Source organism: Microtus pennsylvanicus, chromosome 20 (genome assembly GCF_037038515.1).
Source record: "Microtus pennsylvanicus isolate mMicPen1 chromosome 20, mMicPen1.hap1, whole genome shotgun sequence".
NCBI lineage: Eukaryota > Metazoa > Chordata > Mammalia > Rodentia > Cricetidae > Microtus > Microtus pennsylvanicus.
In genome coordinates this window covers 30,336,184-30,359,249 of record NC_134598.1, presented here as the reverse complement: position 1 = coordinate 30,359,249, position 23,066 = coordinate 30,336,184, and the positions used below count along the sequence as shown (strand labels likewise).

The following is a 23,066-nucleotide window of genomic DNA, read 5'->3' as shown; positions in this document are numbered from 1 at the left end:
TTTCAATACCCGGTCCTCGTCTATTTCAATACCCGGTCCTCGTCTATGTCAATACCCGGTCCTCGTCTATGTCAATACCCGGTCCTCGTCTATTTCAATACCCGGTCCTCGTCTATTTCAATACCCGGTCCTCGTCTATTTCAATACCCGGTCCTCGTCTATGTCAATACCCGGTCCTCGTCTATTTCAATACCCGGTCCTCGTCTATTTCAATACCCGGTCCTCGTCTATTTCAATACCCGGTCCTCGTCTATTTCAATACCCGGTCCTCGTCTATTTCAATACCCGGTCCTCGTCTATTTCAATACCCGGTCCTCGTCTATTTCAATACCCGGTCCTCGTCTATTTCAATACCCGGTCCTCGTCTATTTCAATACCCGGTCCTCATCTATTTCAATACCCGGTCCTCGTCTATTTCAATACTTGGGACTATTTGGGAAAGATGAAGAGGTGTGGTCTTGTTGGAGCTGAGTCACTAGAGACAAGCTAAGGGGTTTCAGGAGACTCGTGAGAGTCCCAGTGTTCCTCTCTGTGCCCCCCGATTATGGATCAAGGTGTGAGCTCTCAGCTGTGCCTTTGCTTCACCATCATAGAAACCATCGCCCTCTGAAACCATAAGCCAACTTCAATTCCTTCCTTTGGAAGTTGCCTTGGTCTTGCTGCCCAGCCGCATCCCAGGTCATGTTCTCTTTTATTTTAACTTTTCTTATCTTTTTTTTTAAAGATTTTATTTATTTATTATGTATACTACATTCCTCCCATGTATGCCCGCATGCCAGAAGAGGGCACCAGATATCATTACAGATGGTTGTGAGCCACCATGTGGTATGTTGGGAATTGAACTCAGGACCTCTGTAAGAGCAGCCAGTGCTCTTAACCACTGAGCCATCTCTCCAGCCCTCTAGTTTAGCTTTTCTTTTGCAGCACTGGGGACTGTACCCAGGGCCTTCCATGTGATCTGCCTCTGGACCTATACTAACTTTGAGCTTAGTCTCCAAAAGTCATGAATTTAACTACAAATGCAAAATCATGGTACAAGAGTATCTATAAAGTATAACAGAAGAGGCTCTCAGAAAGGATTAGACACCTTGAAATGCATACTTAAATCACCTTGGGGGTGGAAGCTTCTCTAACAGAAGAGACATTGCTAGCAAAATTCTCTGATCCAATTTTTTTTCTAATTTTACCCTCATGAACTGTCTTAAGTTACTTCTCTACTGTGTGAAGAGACACCATGACCAAATCAACTTAATATAACAGAGGCAGCAGCACTTGCTGTGATCTGGCTAGGAAAATGTTCCTTCTCCCTCGCCAAGTTCAACCTCCCAAGAGCAGACTCTGCAAATTTGAACAAGCTGATCAAATTCTGTCCAGGGACAGCAACTACACAGAGAAACCCTGTCTTGAAAAACAAACAAAACAAATAAAAACTAAAAAGAGAAAAGACAGGTATCTTTTTGCCATAGTTTTTACTGAGCCTTTAAAAGTTAACATTTTAATTCCTAGGATCAGACCCTGTCTCTTCTTTTCTTGGACTCTCTGCCTCCTATAAGGAAGGGATGCTGAGGGCTGGAGAGATGGCTGGGCAGATAAGAGTACTGAGGACCTGGGTTCAATTCCCAGTACCCACATGGCAGCTCATAAGTGTGTGTAAATCCAGTCCCTGGGCGATCTGACACCTTCACATCACTGCACATAAAATATAGTTTAAAAAAGGAGGGGCTGCAGAGACTACTCAGCGGTTAAGAGCACTGTTTGCTCTTCCAGAGGACCTGGGTTTATTTCCCAGAACCCACATGGCAGATCAGACAGGTATGAGGTCTTTGCATATATGCAGGCAAAACACCAATGAACATAAAATAAAAAAATATTATATATTTAAAAAAATAAATCAATTGAAAAAAAGGAAGGGATGCTGAAACGTGGCTGTCAATTATATCAGGGTACTACAATTAATTTAACCTTATAGTATTGATCCCCAAATATATTGGTATTTAAGTGCAGACATAAAACAAGGTTTCTAATTTCATTTTAGAAATGTCATTCTTCAGGTGACTACTGGCTCTACTTAGCACATTCTTTAAATGAATGCAAAAGCAAGATTAATGAACGTTTACTTCACAAGTAGATGAATTTATTGCATGATAATAGAACACCTTCAACAATGGAAGGTTGGGGCTTCAGGCTCACAACAAAAATGGGGAAAACTGGAAGAGAAAGAAGAGAAGACAGTGCAGTAAAACCCTGGACACAAGTAGGTGAAGATGGGATGCCCTTAAGAAGTTGAACGGCTGGCTTCACAATTTTGCACCCATTCCGACCTAAACCAGTACTCAGTTGCAGTCTCTAGAATGCATATATTGGAAAAGTTGCCTCCAAAACACAAACTTCCCTCACAGACCACAAAACATATACTGGAAAAGTTCTTCAGAGGCTTGCGGTGCAATCCAGCAAAGAGCCTACCATGAACAAGTTGCCAGATCCATTCAGTTCCCTGCACCGAAACATGAAGAAGGAAGAGAAAATGTCCTCTCGGAACAAGTCCACTTATTCAGCTTCCGTCCCCTCACCAGCTGTCACACGAATTAAAAAAGAAAATTCTGAAACCATTTCTTTCTTACACATTTGAAACTTAAGATCCTTTGGGTTTCTGTCACTTAAACGCAACTCTAGTGAGCTGCTACATACACTTCAATCAAACTTTCCAGCTAAGCTCTTTAGGGTGTTTTGTTTTGTGGCAGAACCGGGGATTGAACCCTGGGCCTGCACCCTACCCCAGAGCTACATGCCCAACCCCCTCTGCTGCAATGTTTCTTAATCTGTTTCCTTTATTCAATCCTTTTATCTCCTCAGAGCATTGAAATGAAGGCTGTGGATATTTCAATTCCGGCTGCAATGCCTGGTACACAGGTGTTCCAAAAGCGGTCTGTAAATCTTAAGATTAGCGGGTGGGAACATCCTGAAGAGATGAAAGTTCTTGTATATCCTAAAATTTAAGAGTCATTAATTCTTTACTCTACAACTAATTACAAAGACAATCTCTGATTCACAAAAGAGTGGGTTAGAAAAAATTCTAAAAACTAACACAAAGCCTAAAAAAAGCAAGGTCTGAACCTTACGAAGTGTGCTGTGTCTGTCCTGCGTGTATTCATACTCTGCCCTCGAGTACTAGGGACAAGCTCATTTTGGATTGGACTTCAGGAATGACGAGTCGTCTACTAATTAGGAGTCAGAGTCCTTAAAATTATTTCTTAAGAAATTGCTTGCTTTGGGGAAAAGAGTAAATTCTCATTTCTCCCAGTTTGGGCTGTTAGGAACAAAGGCGACTGGGCACACATCATCCCCGAAACCCCATCTTCTGCTAGGCAGCTTCCACTCTTGTTTCCATTAGGAATTGTCAGACTGTATTGGGCTGACCCTAGATTCCGAGTGGTGGAGAGGTAAACAAACGGGGGCAAAGCCTCAGTCTTCACCCCGCAAAGAAGAGGTTGCAAGGCAAAGGGAGAGAACCAGGCTCTGAACTCAGAACAAAAGCAAGGGCTGCATAATAATGAGCGGCTGGAATGGGGGATGGGAAGCCGGGGACCCCCCCCCCCCACCTTCCTAGGAAAGTGATTTCCAGGAGGTGAGAGTTTAGGCCAGCCCTGTGAGAACTTGTCATCATTTGGGAGGGTTGAAACCAGAGGACTTTCTGCTTAGGAAATAAACATCAATATCGGCCCTGATTTAAAGGCGGGACGTGCCGGAAGCCTGGGAGATGATAAAATGACTGACCTCTTAAGTCTAAAGGCCAGAGTGGGGACCGGTTTTAAGACTATAATAGGTAAGTGTCGGGAATCAGCTGTAAAGATGGGAAGAAGGCATCTTGAAAAGCAGTGTGAGGAAAAGCTCAGATTTGATGAGATTGATTAGAAACAAAAGAGAAATTAAAGAAGCCTCTGACAACACCGCCCTAATGTGATTACTAGAGACGTGTCCTGAACTCCGGGAAGTGAGAGCCCACCGTAATTGGTGGGAAGAGCGGGACTAGATGGTAGCATTGGGAATTTGTAACAATAAACATAAAGTGTTACAAACATTCTCTGTATTTAACTCTAGAAAGGGTTTTCTCTGGTATCCCTTCTCGCATGGCACCATCCAAACTTGTACTCAAGATAGAGATCATCCTAACAGAGAAAAGCAACACTTACAAGTTCTCCTCTGACCACATGCAGACCGTGGCATTCAGTGCCTACACACACACACACACACACACACACACACACACACACACACACACACACAAATGAATATTAAATTTGTGGGGGGGGCAAATGCAGTCGGAAAAAAAATTGAACTGTGTGCTAACCAGGTGTTTACCTTATTGCAGACTCGCTCCTTCTCTTTTGTCTTTATTTGTAAAACTGGATTTCCTGTATTTGCAACTTTCATGCATGTATTTGGTATTTTAAAATAGGACTCTTTTACATTCTACTGTTATTTTGTTACCAACCTAAGAACTCCCAAGAGGTTGCTATGCTAGATGTTAAATTTGCCGTTTCCCTTCAGTTAGACATTTTATCCATTCAACTATTGTGCTCATTTTTCTCGTTACCGCACTACTGAAAGATAATCCCTAGAGTATGCTTGTGTGTTTAAAAATACGAACAATTTTAGCTTGCCCTAAATAACGCCAGATTTAGCTTTCCACTGTTATTAAGTTCGCGAGGTTGTCTGTCTTTTTAGTGAGCTCTCTTTGGAAAGCGTGCCTTCAGTTTTAGTGTCTCGCGGGGTAGCTGAGGAAGAAATGGCTTCCAGAGGTCAGCAAGCATTATTTTTTTTTAAAAAAAGAACTTTGCTATTAAGTGTATAAATGTGTGTGTGTGCGTGTGTGTGTGTGTGTGTGTGTGTGTGTGTGTGTCTGTTTCCCAGGGAGAGCGAAGCCGGCGTCAGTTCCCTTGGAACTGGAGTAATAGAGGGTTGTGTGCGGTCTTGTGGGTGCTGAGAATCAAACCCGGGACCTCTGTCTGGAAGAGCAGCCTGCGCTCTTAACGAGTCACCGCTTCCGCCGATGAACAGATTTTTATGGACCTTTAGGCCTGACTTGGCGATGAAGATCTCCCACCCCACCCTGTCTATTCTCTCCGTTTCTTTCCCACAAACGTCATTGCCTTACATGGATCGTGGTGAACTAGAAGCATTCCCGTGTTAAATCTTATCACGGGGGGGGAAGAGTTCTACAGCTGCGAATTTGAGCAGGTTTTTAAGTTAAGGAATTGGCTCGGGTCGCTGCCGGACGATTCGAAATTGGAGCGAGTGGCGTTTCTGTGAACACGCACCTGTCTGTGGACTCTTCCTCATCTCACACGCATGCGGGTCACAGCGGGTTCAGCCGTCCCGACCTCGAAGGCTGCGGCAAGGGGAAAGTCCTCGCAGAGAGGAAGACTTGCTGTCCATGAAGAGCCACGTGCCTCGCGTGGGACGCGGGCACAGCCAGCGTCTGCATCCTTTAGCGCAGCGCCGCTCGTGCTGGCGTGCCGGAGGCGTGTTCTCGCACGTAGGTGTGGCCTCGTGCAGAGGTGTGGCAGTGGGCGTGGCCTCGAGTCTCCGCTGACGTAGCACGGACCCCTGCCCTCCTTCCCCCTCCCTCCCGCCCCCCAAATGAGACGGGAATAGGGGGCCCGGGTCGCGCTGCCTGCGGTCGGATGCCGGGGGCGTGGCTATGGGCGTGGTCATCATGGAGGCGTGGCCTTGCGTCTCCGTTGACGTGACAGGGACCCTGCCCCCCCCCCCCGCAGAGGCGGCCGGGCTAGGGGGCCCGGGGCGCGCAGCGAGCGCTAAGATGGCTGCTCCGGCTCGAGCCGGTGAGTGGCGAGGGGCGCGCGGCGGCGGCGGCGGTTGGTTGAGCGAGGCTCCCCTGCAGGAGCGGACGTCGGACGGGAGCCCGGGGGCGGGACGCACCTGACAGAGTTTTCCCGCCCACAGGCAGCCTGGGAGGGGATCCTGCGGGTGGAGAGGGGGCCGTGGACGGACTGAGGGAGCGAGCCCAGGGGCGCGCGGTGGCGAGGGCGGCGAACTTCGAATCGGCGCCTCTGGGAAGTCTCGGTGCGTCTTGCGGTCCTGCAGCCGGAGCCAGCCGGCCACCTCCCGGGTACCGGAGATGCTGCAGGTGGACCGGAGCGCGGCCGCGGCCGAAGGGGGCGCGGGGCGGATGCCGGGAGGATGCGGGCCGGGCGCTGCGGTGCAAGCGTCGGGGACATCTAACCACATCCCTGTCGCCAGCTCCGATAGCCGGGGGGGTGACAGTCGCCTTCCCTGGGTCGGGTCGGAGTTTGGAATACCAGCTTTCTAAAAACATTTCCGCCGTCTTTGAGGAGAAGGGACGGTGTAGGAGTGATGTCCCCGTGAGGATGGGAAACGGCTGCTCAAAGTTAGAGGACAGGTCGCGCCGCGCCGCCACGTTAAGAAAAAAAGTGAAAAATAGTCATTGTCTCAAGTGGGATATATTATGCCGATGTAAATTCTACTGATAGCTGGATAATTTCCTGTAGGATTAGTAGCTTGGAAGGGTCACTTCCTCAAGATGCCCCACCCTTTTAAACCGTAATTTATATCACTTTGCAAATAGCCGAGCTGTGAAATTAGCATGGAAGTACGATCTTCAGTCCCAGGTCTTCAATTCCTTTTTATCTGCTGAGACCAGTTAGGTCTTTCTGTGGGACCGGAGTAGGGATGGAGAAAGCTTTGAGCTGGCAATTTAAGTGTGAGGTTTCTTCAAAACTAGTATTTAGTGTAAACAAAAGAAGAATTGACTGTATTTGTAATCATAGGCATAGCCAAACGGGAGCTGAACGCATCTTTGAAGATTTCACAATCTCAATGAGATTCAGTACCTAGTTGCCCTAAAAGTGTATTTTTTTAGAACACGTAATTGTTTTTTAATTTAGCATCTCGGGTAATTTGAAAAAGATTTTAAGCACGTGGCAACTCGGGGTTTCTCCTCTGAGTTCCAGATTTCCGAAGTTTTGTTTGCATGTTTGTTTGCTGTTATTTTGAGACAGGACCTCACTGGGTAGCCTCGGCTGGCCTGGAACTCACAGAGATTGGTCGGCACTCCCAGCCTTATGCAATGGTGTTGGATTTTTCGTTCTAGTATTTATTACTATTCCAAATTTAATTGGAGACATTCTGATATTGAGTAAATAGTTCAGTGAGTACAGTACAGAACGTTTGAATGTTTGGGCTATTTTTCTTGGGCTTTATTCCTGCTCTCTCTCTCTCCACACTCTTCCGCCCCCAACTCCACAGGGTTTCTCTATGTAGCCCTGGCTCTCCTGGAACTCACACCATAAACCAGGTTGACCTCAAACTGAAAGATCCACCAGCCTCTGCTGGGATCAAAGGCCAGTGCCACCATTACCTAGCTCTTGACAGCATTTTCAGACGCTGTGAGAACTTAAGACTTCATTCTTAATGTGATTTTTGTCAGTCATAGGGATGAAAACTTTTTTTTTTGTCATCTGAAGATGTGTTTGTTAGATCACATCATGAGCACACTAACAAATACGTTTTATACAAAACGTATCTTAATTCAGTTTATTAGCCCCATAGTTGAATGCAGTGTTTCCTTTTGGTTTTTAATGTTTCCTCTATTGTTGCTAAAGTTTTCCGCAGGAAGTTGATGTCTGTCTATTGGTGGGACACTGATAATATTGGCCCCAAATTCATTTCTTGTGAGCTGGAACAGGAGAAAGTAATTCAACTATCCTGGAGGTAGAGTTTGCTTTGTACTAGCTTTATCAAAAAAGAAAGGAAAAAAAAAAAGAAAGCCCTTCAGCTAGGATATAAGGATGCCCAGGGAAAGGCTAATTCTTCACTGCCTAATCAGGAGGAGCGGGTAATTACAGATCCTGGATTTCTATAGGAAGAAAGACTAGCCAGAGCCTTTTGGAGGGAAGGGAAGGAGATACAGCATGCTTGGCATGGAGAGGTGCCAACACACACAATAGGGATAACAGGGGAGCAGGGGGAGTTAGAGCCTATTGTGTTCACTGTACTCAATAGTTTGTCCCTTCAAAAATATTGAACCCCCTTCTGTCCACCAAACACTGTGCCTTGGCCCTGGACGTTTCACCAACATCCCTTTAAGAGGGCGAGCTTCTGCAGTGGTCGCGCAGAGTAAATAGAAAACTGAAAATTATTTACAAGGAGTAGGCAGGGTTTACCTGATTAGCTATTAACTAGGGATAACGTTATTTCACGTAACTGTTGCTGTCTGTAATGCCTGAAGCCTACCTCCCGCTGAAATGGCCATTTCCTCCTATTTTTCCGCTGCTGGAAAATGCTAATCTTCCCCGCTTGTAACCGTCTTTACCAACAGTAAAAAGAAACTCCCGCCTGCAGCATGGCTCAGCACACCAGGATCTGAGTTCAGCGTCTTTCCCCAGAACCCACAGTGGAAGGGGGACGTGGGAGAGAAAATAGACCTCTGACCTTCACGTGCTGTGTCACGTGTGGTTCACATGTGGTCCCCATCCCCATCATTCACACATGTGAACACACAGAACAATAATGTAAAACTTTAGAAGACAGAACTTACTATAAAAATCACCTTTGTTAGGAGATGCAGTACGTTTCCTGCTTTAACATATGTTCCCTGAGGGAAGTCTCCAGATTTCTTCTTCATCTCCCTACCCCTTGAGTCAGGGTCTCCCAGGCAGCCCAGCCTGCTGTGGGACTTGATACCCTGCCTCAGCCTTGAAAAATAGGCATGCACACAATGCCTGACTTTCAGGATTGCTCTAATACAGTTCTTCTCTGTTTAACCGACAGTGGCGCCTGCTTCGTTGTGGTGGTTCCTGGGTCTGAACCCAGTGCCTTCTGTACGCTAGGCAAGCACTGTATGTCCATGGTATATCCCTATCCATGTCTTTTCTTACTTGAAGTAAAAGGTGTGTGCTTATATAAAATTGTGTGTCTGCTTCCTGTAAAACACGAGTTCTCATTCCAGTTCCAAAGATCTTTAAAAACATGGAAGTCAGCACAGCCATTTCAATATAAAAACACTTAAGCAGATATATGGGAACTATCTAGACAGATGAGAGCAGAAAAGTGAGCACAGTGTTGAGATTTGAGTAATGTACCATGTAAAGGACTCTAAAATTAATTCTTTGGTCTTTGAAGACTTTAATTTTGTAATAATTATAAAAATTGTTTCTATAACATGTGATTAAGATAGAGAAGTATGGCTGTGGTTGCCACACTTGTAATCTCAGCACTTAGACTGAGCAAGAAGCTCACCACAAACTACAGACCGGTAAATGACAGTAAATTCTAGACTCAGATGAGATTGGGCATATTTAGGTTGGTATGACCATAGAAGCCCCTTAAAACAAAGTAGAATTACCATGTCACGAAAAGATCCAGAAACTGATGAGGACTGACTGTTGGGGAGAGTGGCAACTTTGTCCAGAAGTATTTGATTTTTGAGAGTACCCCGGAACTAGATGCAATGACTTCCTGTATTCAGCCATTGGTGTAAATGTTATAAAGGAATTGATTTGCAATCAAGGGGTCCGGCGTGGTGGCGCATGCCCTTATTCCAGCATTTAGGAGGTGGGAGCAAGAGGATCTCTGTGAGTTCAAAGCCTACATACTGAGCTCCAGGACTCCCAGAGCCACGCAATGAGACCCTGTCTCAAAAACAGAACAGATTTGCAATTCAAGTTATTTGCTTGCTCTGAGAATTTGCTAAAACAATATTGCTATATACTCTTGGGGTTTTCATTAAGCCCCTGGGTTTTAATTTTATTTGTGTGTGTGTGCGTGTTCTTGCAGGCATGTACAAAGGTCAAAGGACAACTTTCTGAAGTTGGTTTTCTTCTACCAGTCCATGTTAAAGAATGTTTGGTAGCCCTTCCGTCACCTCCAGAGGGTGACAAAGTAGGAACGTGTGCAGGTAAATACAGAGGTTGACACTGGCTCCTGGAGCAGTGGCGCAACCAAAGTCCCCTAGGAAGTTAGGGGGAACCATCACTCTTGCCTGGAAAGTCTTTATGGAATGGGGATGAATTCTGGAAGTCAACTGGAAGTGGCTCTTTTGGCTGGCGTACACAGGACCGAAAGAATTTTGAATACAAGACTGACAAATATGTATTACTTTTCTTGCTGCATTCATAATCTGCTTTATGAAAATAGTCACAGCTAGCATTTTTTTAAATTTTTTTATGTGTATGGGTATTTTGCCTGAATGTAATCATATAGGCCCTAAGCATGCCTGGTGCCCTCAGAGACCAGAAGGGGGCGCCAGATCCCTTGGAACCAAGGTTGAGAGCTGTCATGTGGACACTGGGACCCAAACCTGGGTCCTCTGGAAGAGAGCCTGTCTTACCTATTGAGCTATCTTTTTTATCTTATGACTAGCACTTTTTTTTTAAGATTTATATTTTCTGCATGCACACATCAGAAGAGGAGATGAGATCTCATTACAGATAGTTGTGAGCCGCCATGTGGGTGTTGAGAATTGACTTTAGGTCTTCTGGAAGGGCAGCTAGTGCTCTTAATCTCTGAGCCTTCTCTCCAGGCCCATGACTAGCACTTTTTAAGAAGTGAACTTGCATAGAGAATGTTTAGGCTTCATTGTTCTTACAAGACTTGCTTATAAAATTTTGTTCTCGAGTCTGTTTGTTAGGTCTGAACCCTGTTCACTGAGTCACGAAACAGCACGTTAATGCAGTGAGCAAATTAAAAATTCATTGTCTTTAAACCCTGGAGAGTAACCAGAAGCGTTTACAACATTTGTAAGTACATATGTGGTTTTAAACAGCCGTCTAATAGCCGCTTATGTCATGTGTGACACATTTAAAAATGTGTAGGAGGATAGTTCAGATGATTTAAGTCCCTACCAGCATCTTTCTCTGAGAGCATCGTAAGGATTTAATGCTATTATATACACACAAGTAATATTTTCCCAGAATCTGGGAGTGAGGCCAGTTTTCTGTTTTGTCTTTGCTCTCTCAAATGACTGCACCCAAACCATCTATCTGACGCTCTGGAGCCAAGCAGAGTTAATGCCTCCTCTCGGAGCGGTTGATTCTCAAATGAAAAGAAGGGCTTTGAACCCCGAGAGGAAAATAAGAAGGGTCAAGAAATGCCCTCATCCTCCTCTCCCTTCAGCCTCTTAGATCTCTGTGAGATGGACCTTTGGGGCTGGTGACCTAGCTACCTGTCGGCTGTGTCTGCAGGCAGGACGGCAGGCTGGAGTCTCTGGGCGCAGCTACCTTGTTAGCCCTGCCTCCACCTCTGTTCGCCCCTTGGCTGTTTACCAATTACTCCCTTCTTTCGTAGTCGGCAACATAAACAGGTCCCCTGCTCTACAATTTTCTTCTTTAATTTTTGTTTTCTGGCTTTGTTTGTTTGTTTTCATTTTTGTTCTTCGAGACAGGGTTTCTCTGTAGCTTTGGAGCCTGTCCTGGAACTAGCTCTGTAGACCAGGCTGGCCTTGAACTCACAGATATCCGCCTGCCTCTGCCTCCTGAGTGCTGGGATTAAAGGTGTGTGCACCTCTGCTGGCTGAGAATTATATTTAAAATGAGCAGTTGAGATTTGGGGGTTGGGGCTGATAACAGATTCGTCACAAAGAGCGTCACAAAGAAGGCACCAGCAGTCAAGGTTACTTGCAGTTTTCCTTGGTCCCTGGAGGTGACATCTGCAGGTACCATTGCAGTAATTACAATTACACAGTGCCTTCTCATCACATGGTATGCCACGGTGGTCTTGTGTTCTGTAACTAGGTACTCACCTTCATCTTGAAGTTCGTGTTCGGTTTTACTTAAGTCAATGAAAGAATGCGTCGTGGTCAACTGTTTTTAAGATAGGACTTTTTGCTGTGTTTTCTATGTATTGTTATGTGGCGTTGGAGATCAAACCCAGCGACCTCATGCTAGGGAAAGACCCTCCACTGGGTTGTGTCTGTAGCCCTTTGTGGTTACAAACCTCTCTGACTCCTACCAATTCGACTCAGTTTTGTTTTAACCCCTCATACTGCTAGCCCCAATTCTTTCTTTCTTTCTTTCTATCTATCTATCTATCTATCTATCTATCTATCTATCTATCTGGTTTTATCTATCTGGTTCTATCTATCTATCTATCTTTCTATCTATCTATCTGGTTTTATCTATCTATCTATCTGGTTTTATCTATCTATCTATCTGGTTTTATCTATCCATCCATCCATCCATCCATTTGTATGTATCTGTGTATGAACGTGCTTTTGGAAACGGCTGTTGGTCTGTTGGATAAAAATATTCTAATCGAGTGAAAAGATGCCACTAGTTTTTCATCAGTAGGTGATGACAGAAAATCAAAAACGAGAGGTTTTTTTACACGGACCCAAGGGAGAAAACTAAGTGAGACGTGGGCAAGAGTAGAGAGAGAGGAAACTCAAAGCCCTAGCATCTCAGAAATAAGGGTCAGGAGTAAATTTACGCCGTTGGTCTTGGGAAAGTATAAGGAGGCTCCTGGCTGAGATCTTGACCTTGGTCTGCTTAGTTTTCAGGTGCCTCCGGGGTTATGAGGAGAGACTTGTTTGGATGATGCAGAGGTACTAGCGATGGACGAGTGCAGGCACATCGAGCACCTGCAGCTCGCCCGCAGTCATTCCGTCTTCAACCCCCAGAAATGGTTCTGTGTGGACTGCAGCACAACCCAGTCGCTTTGGGCTTGCCTCAGCTGTTCCCACGTCGCCTGCGGAAGGTACATCGCCGAGCACGCCCTGAAGCACTTCCAAGAGAGCAGCCATCCCGTGGCGTTCGAGGTGAATGACATGTACGTTTTTTGTTATCTTTGTAACGATTATGTTCTAAATGATACTGCAGCCGGAGACCTGAAGTCACTACGAAGTACCTTAAGTGCAATCAAAAGTAGAAATTACCCCTGTGCGGTTCAGAGGAGCAGGGTCTTACCACCTGTGGATACCCGTGATGATTCTTCCTCCTTACACGATGGTGCCCAATCTCAGCCTGGAAATGAAGACGGAATGTGCGCTGCCCTTTGGCCCAGGACGCTCATGGGTAAAATCTTTCGAACTTGGTTTGAACGGTCAGCCATTGGAAGAAAAAGGCAGGAACAAATTCAGGAGAAAGTGGTAGCCAAGAGAGAAGTGAAGAAAAGACCACAAGAGCTGGAGCCGCAGGTGAAAGCCGAGTTGGAAAACACACCTCCTCGAAAGAGTTTACGCCTACAGGGTGTCACTGAGCCTGCTGCCATAGAAATGGTTCCAGCGCCGGAGCCACCACCAGCTCCGGCGTTACCAGCCAAAGAGAAAGCGCTGACACCTACATTGGACAACGGCAAACTTAGAAAAGTAAGAGACTCCTTAATCAGACGAAGGCCAGTAGTAACCCCCGGTGTAACAGGACTGAGGAATTTAGGAAATACTTGCTATATGAATTCTGTTCTCCAAGTGTTGAGCCATTTGCTTATTTTCCGGCAGTGTTTCTTAAAGCTTGACCTGAACCAGTGGCTGGCTGTGGCTGCTAGCGATAAGTCCCCCTGTAAGCACTCGTCCGTCACAGCTGCCGTAGCTCAGCAGAAGCACGAAGGCCAAGAGAAAGAGAAAGGCTTCGCGTGCTCCAGACACCCAAGTTCCTCCTCAGGCCTAAGCGGCGGATCCTCCAAGAGCCGAAACATGGAGCTCATTCAGCCCCGGGAGCCAAGTTCACCGTACAGTTCTCTTTGCCACGAGTTACACACGCTGTTCCAGGTCATGTGGTCTGGAGAGTGGGCCTTGGTATCCCCGTTTGCTATGCTCCACTCCGTGTGGAAGCTGATCCCTGCTTTCCGAGGCTACGCCCAACAGGATGCCCAGGAGTTTCTCTGTGAGCTTCTGGATAAAATACAGCGCGAACTGGAGACCACGGGAGCCAGGTTCCCCGCTCTCATCCCCACGTCCCAAAGAAAACTGATTGAGCAAGTTCTGAATGTTGTAAATAACATTTTTCACGGACGACTTCTTAGTCAGGTACGGCTTTCTTCCCAATTTTGTCATCATAGGATATTCTTAAAGCGCCCCTACCACGGGGTATTCCCCATATAGCTAGTGTGTTAAGAAGTTTTTCCAGGAAAAAAATCGTCCATTCGCATACAGTTTTCTGTGCATCGTACGTGTATTTGTGGAATTAAAGGCCTTTTGAGCCGGGCGGTGGTGGTGCACACCTTTAACCCCAGCACTCAGGAGGTAGAGGCAGGTGGAACTCTGAGTCTGGTCTATAGAGAAAGTTTCAGGACAGCCAGGGCCCCACACAGAGAAACCCTGTCTTGAAGGGGGGCAGGAGCCTTTTGCTTAAATAAGTAGAGATATTTTTTATTAAAAATATTTATTTATTTATTTATTTATTTATTTATTTATTTATTTATTTATTTATTTATTTATTTATCATGTATACAATATTCTGTCAGTGTGTATATGCCTGAAAACCAGAAGAGGGCACCAGACCCCATTACAGATGGTTGTGAGCCACCATGTGGTTGCTGGGAATTGAACTCAGGACCTTTGGAAGAGCAGGCAATGCTCTTAACCTCTGAGCCATCTCTCCAGCCCAGTAGGGATATTTTTAAGGTAAACAAACATAACCTTGTTTAGATTAATAATCCTAATTAATAATCCTTTATATCCATGACTCCTTTCACTTTTCCTTGTTGTGAAAAAAAAAAATGGATTCTGTCTAGTCGTGGCTCTCTGACCAGGACTGGTAGACTGTTCCTAGACATGAGTCCCCTTCTTTCCCATAACACGCAGCTCTTCTTTTTGTCTGCTCAGCTGAGGGGGAAGGGGCTGGAGAGGTGGTTCAGTGGTTACTGCCCTTGCACAAGGCTGGAGTCTGGTTCCAGTCCCCCCAGCGGGTGGCTCACAACCACCTCTAACTCCAGCCTCAGGGCACCCAACGCTTCTGGCTTCCAGGGCACCTGCATTCATGTACACATATTCCACCTGCCACACGCGTACACACACTGAAAACAAATCCTTTGTTTTTAATTTTAAAAATTTATGTATTTTATGTATATGGGTGTTTTGTTTGTCTATGGATGTTTCGTATAGACACCAGAAAAAGGCACCAGATCCCATGGGAGTATAGTAGTATAGTTAGAGATAGTTGTGAGTTACCATGTGGTTGTTGGGAATTGAATTCATGACCTCTGGAAGGTCAGCCAATACTTTTTAATTAATTAATTTGTTCATCTATTCAGTCATTGGTTTTTCAGGACAGGGTTTCTCTGTGGAGCCTGTCCTGGAATGAGTTCTGTAAACTAGGCTGGCCTCAAACTCACTTAACCATCTCTTCACTGAGCCATCTCTTCAGTCCCCTTAAAAATAAATCTTAAACATGTTTCGATTGTTCTTTTCAAAACAGTTTTGTATCTGCCTACTTATACCATAGCTTATTTAATCATCCCTCTGTTGTAGATTTGGTACTACTTCCAGTTTTTCATTATATCATGATAAGTTAGTATTTTTCCTGTTTTCCATGTGACACAGTCCAAGAATTGCTTTATCCAAAGGGAGTAGCTTGGGGGCTGGGAAACTGGCTCAGTGGTTAAGATCTGTATTATTCTTGCAGAGGACCCAAGTTCAGTTCCCAGCACCCACAACTGCCTGTAACTCATGCCCTGGGAGGATCCAGTACCTTTGGCTTCAGAGAGCACCATCACTCACTCAACCACAACACAAGCACACACCCACAACACAAGCACACAGAACTTTAAAGAGAAGGAGTAGTTTGGGTAAATGTTGATACTTTAGTTTTCAGTAAGTTATTTTCTCACTTTAGATTTCTGGTATAGTGTGAGAGTGGCTAAGTTCTTTTTTATTCTTTTAAAATAAGTGAATCTTTAAATTAATAAAATTTGTTATAGAAACATTTTGCTTCTCTTTTGGGCCTTACATCCTACCACTGAGCCCTATATCCAGTCTGTAGATGTGTAATAGACTTCTAGGAGAAGTCAAGACCATCTCAGAACCTGACCTTCATGCTGAGTTCTAGACTTACCTCTAGCAGGGCTCCTTTTGTCGGTTCATTACGTCTAAAGTCTGTATTGGAGTTTTCTTATTTTGTTGTCTATTCACCTGCACACTGCATTGGATCCCTTTATAGCTGGTTGTGAGGCCCCTGTGTGGGTGCTAGGAATTGAACTCGGGACCTCTGGAAAAGCAGCCAGTGCTCTTAACTGCCGAGCCATCTCTTCAGCCCCTTATTTTGTTGTCTGTGCCAGAAAATAAAGTTTATATGAGTACTCTGCTGCCTTTCATGATGTGTGCAGCTCATAATGTCTTCAACTATTTCTGTGCGGGGTTGGTAGCATTAAGCATCCCAATCACTAATTGTCTGTGGTTGTTAGAATTCCTGTTTTGGCATGTGTCCATTAGGGACGGGGGATGTGGGGGTTCTGGACATGGAACTCAGATCTTCATGAGATTGAACTATTTTCCCAACTGCTTTTTATATTTTGATTGGGTTTTGTTTTCTCGTGCTGGGGACCTAGTCTAGGCTAGCCTAGGTTTCACAGAGAGTCCCAGGCTTGCCTGGGCTAGAGATTGAGTTACTGTCCCTCTCAAACAAACAAACAAACAAACAAATGATAGACGAAGAAGGAAAAGGTGATAAACCTCAAGTCTAATGACATATATACATTAAATGCATGTAATTATACATTGTATGTGCACACACATATATACATTGTTTATTAAATGCATGTATAACCAGAATATGTACACATACACAATACATTAAATACATATAACTATATAATGCATATGTACACATACCTATGCATTGCTTATTAAATGCATGAATTATATATTGTATATGTATGCATACATATATGCACTGAATGCATGTAACTATATGTTGCTTTTGTACACATACAAATAGATTGCTTATTAAATGGGTCTTTTATATTTTTCCCCTAAATCCTAGATTTGACTAATGTTGGAGGGGTGGTTTTTTTGTTTGTTTATTTTTGTTTTTTGAGGCAGGGTTTCTTTATGTGGTCTTGGCTGTTCTGGAACTTGTTCTGTAGACCAGGCTGGCTTCAAACTCAGAGATCCGCCTGCCTCTGCTAAGACCAAAGGTGTGAGCCCCTACCTCCCTCCCCCCTAGGCTGGTTATTTTATTTTATTTTTGGAGACAGTGTCTCACTGAGTAGCACTAACTGGCCTGGAATTCACTATGTAGACCTGGGTGACCTCAGGCTTTGGAGAGCCACTGCTGGGGTTAAGGTGTGCTTCGCCATTATTGATGGGCCAGTAATCAGAGCCCACCTTTGTAATGAGTTTATAAGGACAGGCTAAAATGTTAAGTCTCTGTGTGTGTGTGTGTGTGTGTAAGGACAGTCTAAAATGATAACTCTGTGTGTGTGTGTAAGGACAGGCTAAAATGTTAAGTCTGTGTGTGTGTGTGTAAGGACAGTCTAAAATGTTAACTCTGTGTGTGTGTGTGTGTAAGGACAGGCTAAAATGTTAAGTCTCTGTGTGTGTGTGTGTAAGGACAGTCTAAAATGACAACTCTGTGTGTGTGTGTGTGTGTAAGGACAGTCTAAAATGACAACTGTGTATGTGTGTGTGTGTGTGTGTAAGGACAGTCTAAAATGACAACTCTGTGTGTGTCTGTCTGTGTGTGTGTGTGGTGTTTGGATGTCAGAGGACAACTTAGAACTATATTCTCTCCTTCCTCCCTTTGGGTCCTGAGAATCCAAGTCAGTTCATCAGACTTGGCAGCAGGTGCCTCATTTTGCCAGCCCTAATATCTTCTTGAAGAAAAAAACAATTGTGGTTAACTGTCCTGACAGATTATAAAACTTGCTATTCATCATTGGGATGGTTCACTGGCAATGGCCTGGAGTGAAAGTTCATGTTTTGACAGAGAAATTGTAAACCAGAGCAATGTTTCTCTTTGCAGGTTACGTGTCTCGCGTGTGATAATAAATCAAACACAATAGAACCGTTCTGGGACCTGTCCCTGGAGTTCCCCGAGAGATACCAATGCAGCGGGAAAGACGCTGCCACCTCCCAGCCATGCCTAGTTACCGATATGTTGGGCAAATTTACCGAAGCCGAAGCGTTAGGAGGGAAAATCTACATGTGTGACCACTGTAACTGTGAGTATAGACGGGCTCGCTGTGCTTTTTTGGGTTAGCAGTAGAGAACGAGGGAGCTGTAAGTGCTTAAAGAGGAGCTATGGAAACGCATTTTTCAGTTCCACAAAAGAAATACTATTTTTCTCCTTTGCCATGGTCAGTATCGACGGCATTAAAATTCTTCTTGGAGAGATGGATTAATGGCTGATATCACTGGCATTCTTAGAGGGCCAGGATTCGATTCCCAGCACCCACATGGCAGCTCAAAGTAGAATGTCCCAAACATCCTCATCACCAAATCCTAGAGTAGACAGTATTATAAATGGAGGCTATGGTCTTGTAGTCATGTGTGTGTGTTGAGGCTGACAAATGCAGGCCTGGAAATAGCTGCTTAATATACAAGTCATAGGCCGGGCACCCTGCAGCCATACCCATGCAGTCCAGAAGTTAGCAGCAGCTGGATACCTGGGGGAGAAGCTTCTAGTAGTTAGTGGGACCTGCCCCGAGCTGACATGAGAGGCTCTGCTGTCCTTGCCATGGTCAGAGCTGTCATATAAGCCCAAGGACAGCTGCTGACCAGCAAGCAGAAGCTCTGGAGGAGATGGTCTAGCAGAGTCCAGGGCACAGTCCCTGAGTAGACATTAGAGCGTTCTACTTGCTAGAGCAGCATGGCGCTGAGTGAGGCAGCCCTTGGCTGCACCAGCACTGGGGTGGGGCTGAGAGGGGGAGGCGTGCTCTGAGCAGTACACACCTGCGTGCCTGGGCACTAAGCTAACTGACTGACAGTTTCCTTACAAGTCTGGAAAATTTATATTTAAGTATACGTAGGGGAAGCTTTAACGTTCTCCTGTCACTGGCATAGTCAAATCTATCTTTAAAGGAGAGCAGTGTACTAAGTTTAATTTTGCGTGAGTGTTTGGCCTGTGTGTAAGCACACCACACGTGCAGAGCCCACGGATGCCAGAAGAGGGCGGGGCATCCCTGGAGCTGTGGCTGCAGGCAGCCGCGAGCCCCCACGTGGGTCCTGGGATACAGTCTGGATTCTCTGCAAGAGCGCACACTCTTATGTGCTGAGTCCTCTCCACCCCTTACAGGGCTCTGAGTCCTGTGCTGACCCTCACGTCTAACTTGACTACTCATCTGTTTGAAATCAAGCACTCCGTGGGGGTCAGAGCCTATGCTCATCTCTAGCACATTGCTGCAGCTTAACAAAGCAGGAGAGTTATGTGAAAGAGTTTACTTAAGTTTTCCTTGTATTATGAAACTGAGTTTTCTTTTTCCTCGTATTTTAGCAAAGCGTAGAAAGTTTTCGTCAAAACCAGTTGTATTCACAGCAGCCCAGAAACAGCTTATGATATGCCACCTGCCTCAGGTTCTCAGACTACATCTCAAACGGTTCAGGTCAGTAACGTGAGTCCCAGCTGTCTGCCAGCTGTCAGCCAGCTGTCTGCCGCGTGATCCTGTCATTCTTTCTGTTTAAGATGCTTCCGAACTTAACGTACATATATGATGGGCTAGATTCCAATACTTGGTTCCTGGATGACATCCTGCAGAAAAGTATAGTTCCTGTCTTTATCTTTGAACAGTAGACATCATCCATACTCAATAACTGAGCTGCTTTTTTTGTTTTGTTTTTATTGGGTTTTGAGACACGGTCTCTGTGTAGTCCTGGCTGTCCTGGAACTCACTCTGTAGACAAGGCCTATCTCTGCCTTCCGAGTGCTGGGATTAAAGGCCACACCTCTACCACCCAACTTTGTTACTGTTTTTCTGAGCCAGCTCTGGGGTAGCCTGGAACTTGCTGTGCAATGTACCCCAGGCTGGCCTCAATTTGAGTACCCTTCTCCTGAGTGCCCATGAGTATATCACATATCCCAGCAGGGACTGTGACCTGCTTCGTGTGAATTTAGTATATTTATTGTTTGATATTCAGGTATACACAGCATCACGCACATCTAGATTGTGATTTTCCCTCTTGTACCAAACAGTGATAAAATGCTGCAGTAATGGGACACACTGAGAAAGTAACACTATGGGGATTTGTCACTCGACATCACCTTACTTAGTGTAGAGTTCTTAGAAATTAAGAGATACCTGTGTGGTTTTTTCTCATACCAACCCATCAAAGCCTCCCACTTGAGATGGTCCTTTCATTCAACAGATAATTTAAAACTCGTAGAGCTATAATTTTCTAAGTTTTATTTCTATATTAAAGACAATTATTTTAAGCCTGTAATCCCACTTAGAAGTTAGAAAAAAAACACATTTGGGAATTCAGGACTTGACTACATGAGAACTTTTGAAAACAAAAAACAACAAAAATCCATATGGTAACAAACTGATGGAAGGGTTGGGGATACAATGGTCAAATGCTTGCCTAGCAAGTCCAAGGCCTCAACAGGATTCCCAGCACAACATGTATGCATTCTTAAACTAATGAAGCAATCTTGATGGGACTTTTTTGCAAAGTAAGCCTAAATCCCCGTACAGCCAACTCAGTATTGAAAGGCTACGTTTAGTCTTCATATTTCATGGTTTCTGGGATCCACTGTTAAAGCTGTCCAGGCTAACATACGGCAAACTTTCTCCCCTTGATTGTTTCCCTTTGGTTTGTTCCCAGATGGTCAGGACGTAATAACCGAGAGAAGATTGGTGTTCATGTTGTCTTTGAGGAAACCTTAAACATGGAGCCCTATTGCTGCAGGGAGACCCTGAAAGCGCTCAGACCAGAATGCTTTATCTACACTTTATCTGCTGTAGTGATCCACCACGGGAAAGGATCTGGCTCAGGACACTACACTGCCTACTGCTACAATTCTGAAGGAGGTAAAGCCAAGGAAAACGATCCCATCTTGGGTTAGAATTGAAGCTTGTGCTTAGCAATTTCTAAACTGAGTCACCTGACCATTTGTCGTCTTTCTAGACAAAGGCTTTCCGCAGTCAGTGCTGCTGGTTGATAGGGGCAGGGGCATAGAAAGTATTCTATAGGCTTGGAATTCATACTCTATGGAACTCTGGCTATTTCCGAATTTCCTATGGGTACCAAGCTGGCCTTGAACTCGGCCTCCCGAGTGATGGGATTAAAGACGTGTGCCATACACAAGGGCCAGACTGGCCTCAAACTCAGAGATACCCCTGCCTCTATCTCCCACACTAGGCCCAGTACTGGCCAGTTTTTCTAAAAGTCATAATTCCTATGTTCACTGGTTCATCAAAGAACAAAGTATCTAATGACCTGGTAGATCACAGATATTTGTTCACCTTTAACACGCAAAATCCTTTTCCTAGCAGAGGTGACTGGACCACTGAAAAATGAACTCATGTACATACACACACCCTAGCAGTGCAGACAGCAAAAAGCCTGGCTCTTCTACAAAGGAAACTACTAGGGTATACTGTGTTTTGTAGGAAGTGGCTGAAGCATTAGTTACTTAGTATTTCTATTGGGAATGGAGCATGCCAAATACATTGTCAGATTCTGTAACTCCAAACTAATAAAATAGGCTATGCCATAAAAGAAACCTAAAAGAATTCTAGAGTATTGTGTGAAGTCTTACTCTTTTGGCTTTTTGAGGGGCCCCACCACCCAGCTCCCAAATAAATCACACAGAGGCTTACTTCTTTGTTATGAATGCCCAACCTTAGCTTGGCTTGTTTCTTGCCTGCTTTTCTTATCTTAAAATCATCCTGACTTCCTTTTGCCTCTGGGGTTTTAACTTTCTCTATTTCTGTACCTTTCTTTACTTCTCTCTCCCCGGAACTGGCTGGATGGCTGGTCCCTGATGTCTTTTCCTTGTTCTCTTGCTGCTCCTCTTCCTTGGTTCTCCTTATATTCTCTGCCTGCCAGCCCCGCCTATCCTTGCTCCTGCCTCACTATTAGCCATTCATCTCTTTATTAGACCATCAGGTGCTTTAGACAGGCACAGTAACACAGCTTCACAGAGTTGAACAAATGCAGCGTAAACAGAAGTCAAACACCTGAAAATAACATTCCCCAACACTAGAGTAACTCTCTCATTATAAGGAAAATGAAGCAGCCGTTACCTTTCCTTCAGGAAACTCCATTACACAGGCTTTTGTAGTAGACACGTTTGGAACTCTTTTACAAACGTCCACTCTCTTTGCTTCACTCTAGGGTTCTGGGTCCACTGTAACGATTCCAAGCTAAGCATGTGCACTATGGATGAAGTACGCAAGGCCCAAGCTTATATCTTATTTTATACCCAGCGAGTTATTGAGAACGGACATTCTAAACTCCTGCCTCCTGAGCTCTTGTCCAGTAGCCAGCATCACAGTGAAGAAACCGACGCCTCTTCTAATGAAGTCCTTAGCTGATCCAGAGTGGGCGCTCATTATTTGTATATATACTTTTTAAATGGGCTGACTTACGATGCTGAGCCTCATTGTTTTTATTTTTTAATTATGATCAGTGCATGCTATGTTTAGACATTTTGTATTTAACTACAAAGGTTTTGTTTTTGTTACATACTATAAATATATGTATATCAAATATAGGCCAACTAAACATTTTTCAATTATTTGAGTTTTATACTTTTATTGTTTACCTCAAGCTATTGTTTACCTCTTATATTTTGATGTCCTTAATTGCCTCAAATCATGAATTTGTGCAATCTACTAAAGAAATTCAAGTGGCATCATTTTATATATATTGTTTATCTTTTGTAGCTGTTTTCTATAGATCTAAATACATAGGAAGGGTATGTTCTTCAGAGTCTGACTAAGAAAGCCATTGATACAGTCACTTCAGTTCTGTCCCCTTAAAGGCAAACAGACTGGAAGTCAAACACCAAAGGTTATTCCTGAGGCTACATGCAGAAGCACAAGGCTCAGGATAGACGTAATGCAGTTGCTGGTCTTTCACTATACAGTTTATTGCTTCCGTGATTGTTCTTTATCGAGTACAAACTCATAACAAAAACAGCAGGTTCATAACA

The 23,066-nt window shown here is 44.6% G+C and overlaps 1 protein-coding gene across 1 annotated transcript; it reads left to right on the top strand.

Annotated features, from left to right (window-relative positions):
* The first annotated feature begins 12,560 nt into the window (after positions 1–12,560).
* Positions 12,561–22,446, top strand: Usp44 (ubiquitin specific peptidase 44). The gene is made up of 5 exons (XM_075954676.1): positions 12,561–13,999; positions 17,934–18,132; positions 19,404–19,512; positions 20,732–20,937; positions 22,247–22,446. The coding sequence occupies exons 1-5, from the start codon at positions 12,590–12,592 to the stop codon at positions 22,444–22,446; spliced, it is 2,124 nt and encodes a 707-aa protein (XP_075810791.1). The 5' UTR covers positions 12,561–12,589.
* Positions 22,447–23,066: the final 620 nt, after the last annotated feature.

Bases quoted from the DNA above. Each gene is read 5' to 3' on its own strand.
- Usp44 (XM_075954676.1), top strand. From the start codon at position 12,590: ATGGACGAGTGCAGGCACATCGAGCACCTGCAGCTCGCCCGCAGTCAT. The intron at 14,000-17,933 runs GTACGGCTTTCT...TTCTCTTTGCAG, and splicing joins ACGGACGACTTCTTAGTCAG to GTTACGTGTCTCGCGTGTGA. The intron at 18,133-19,403 runs GTGAGTATAGAC...CTCGTATTTTAG, and splicing joins CATGTGTGACCACTGTAACT to CAAAGCGTAGAAAGTTTTCG.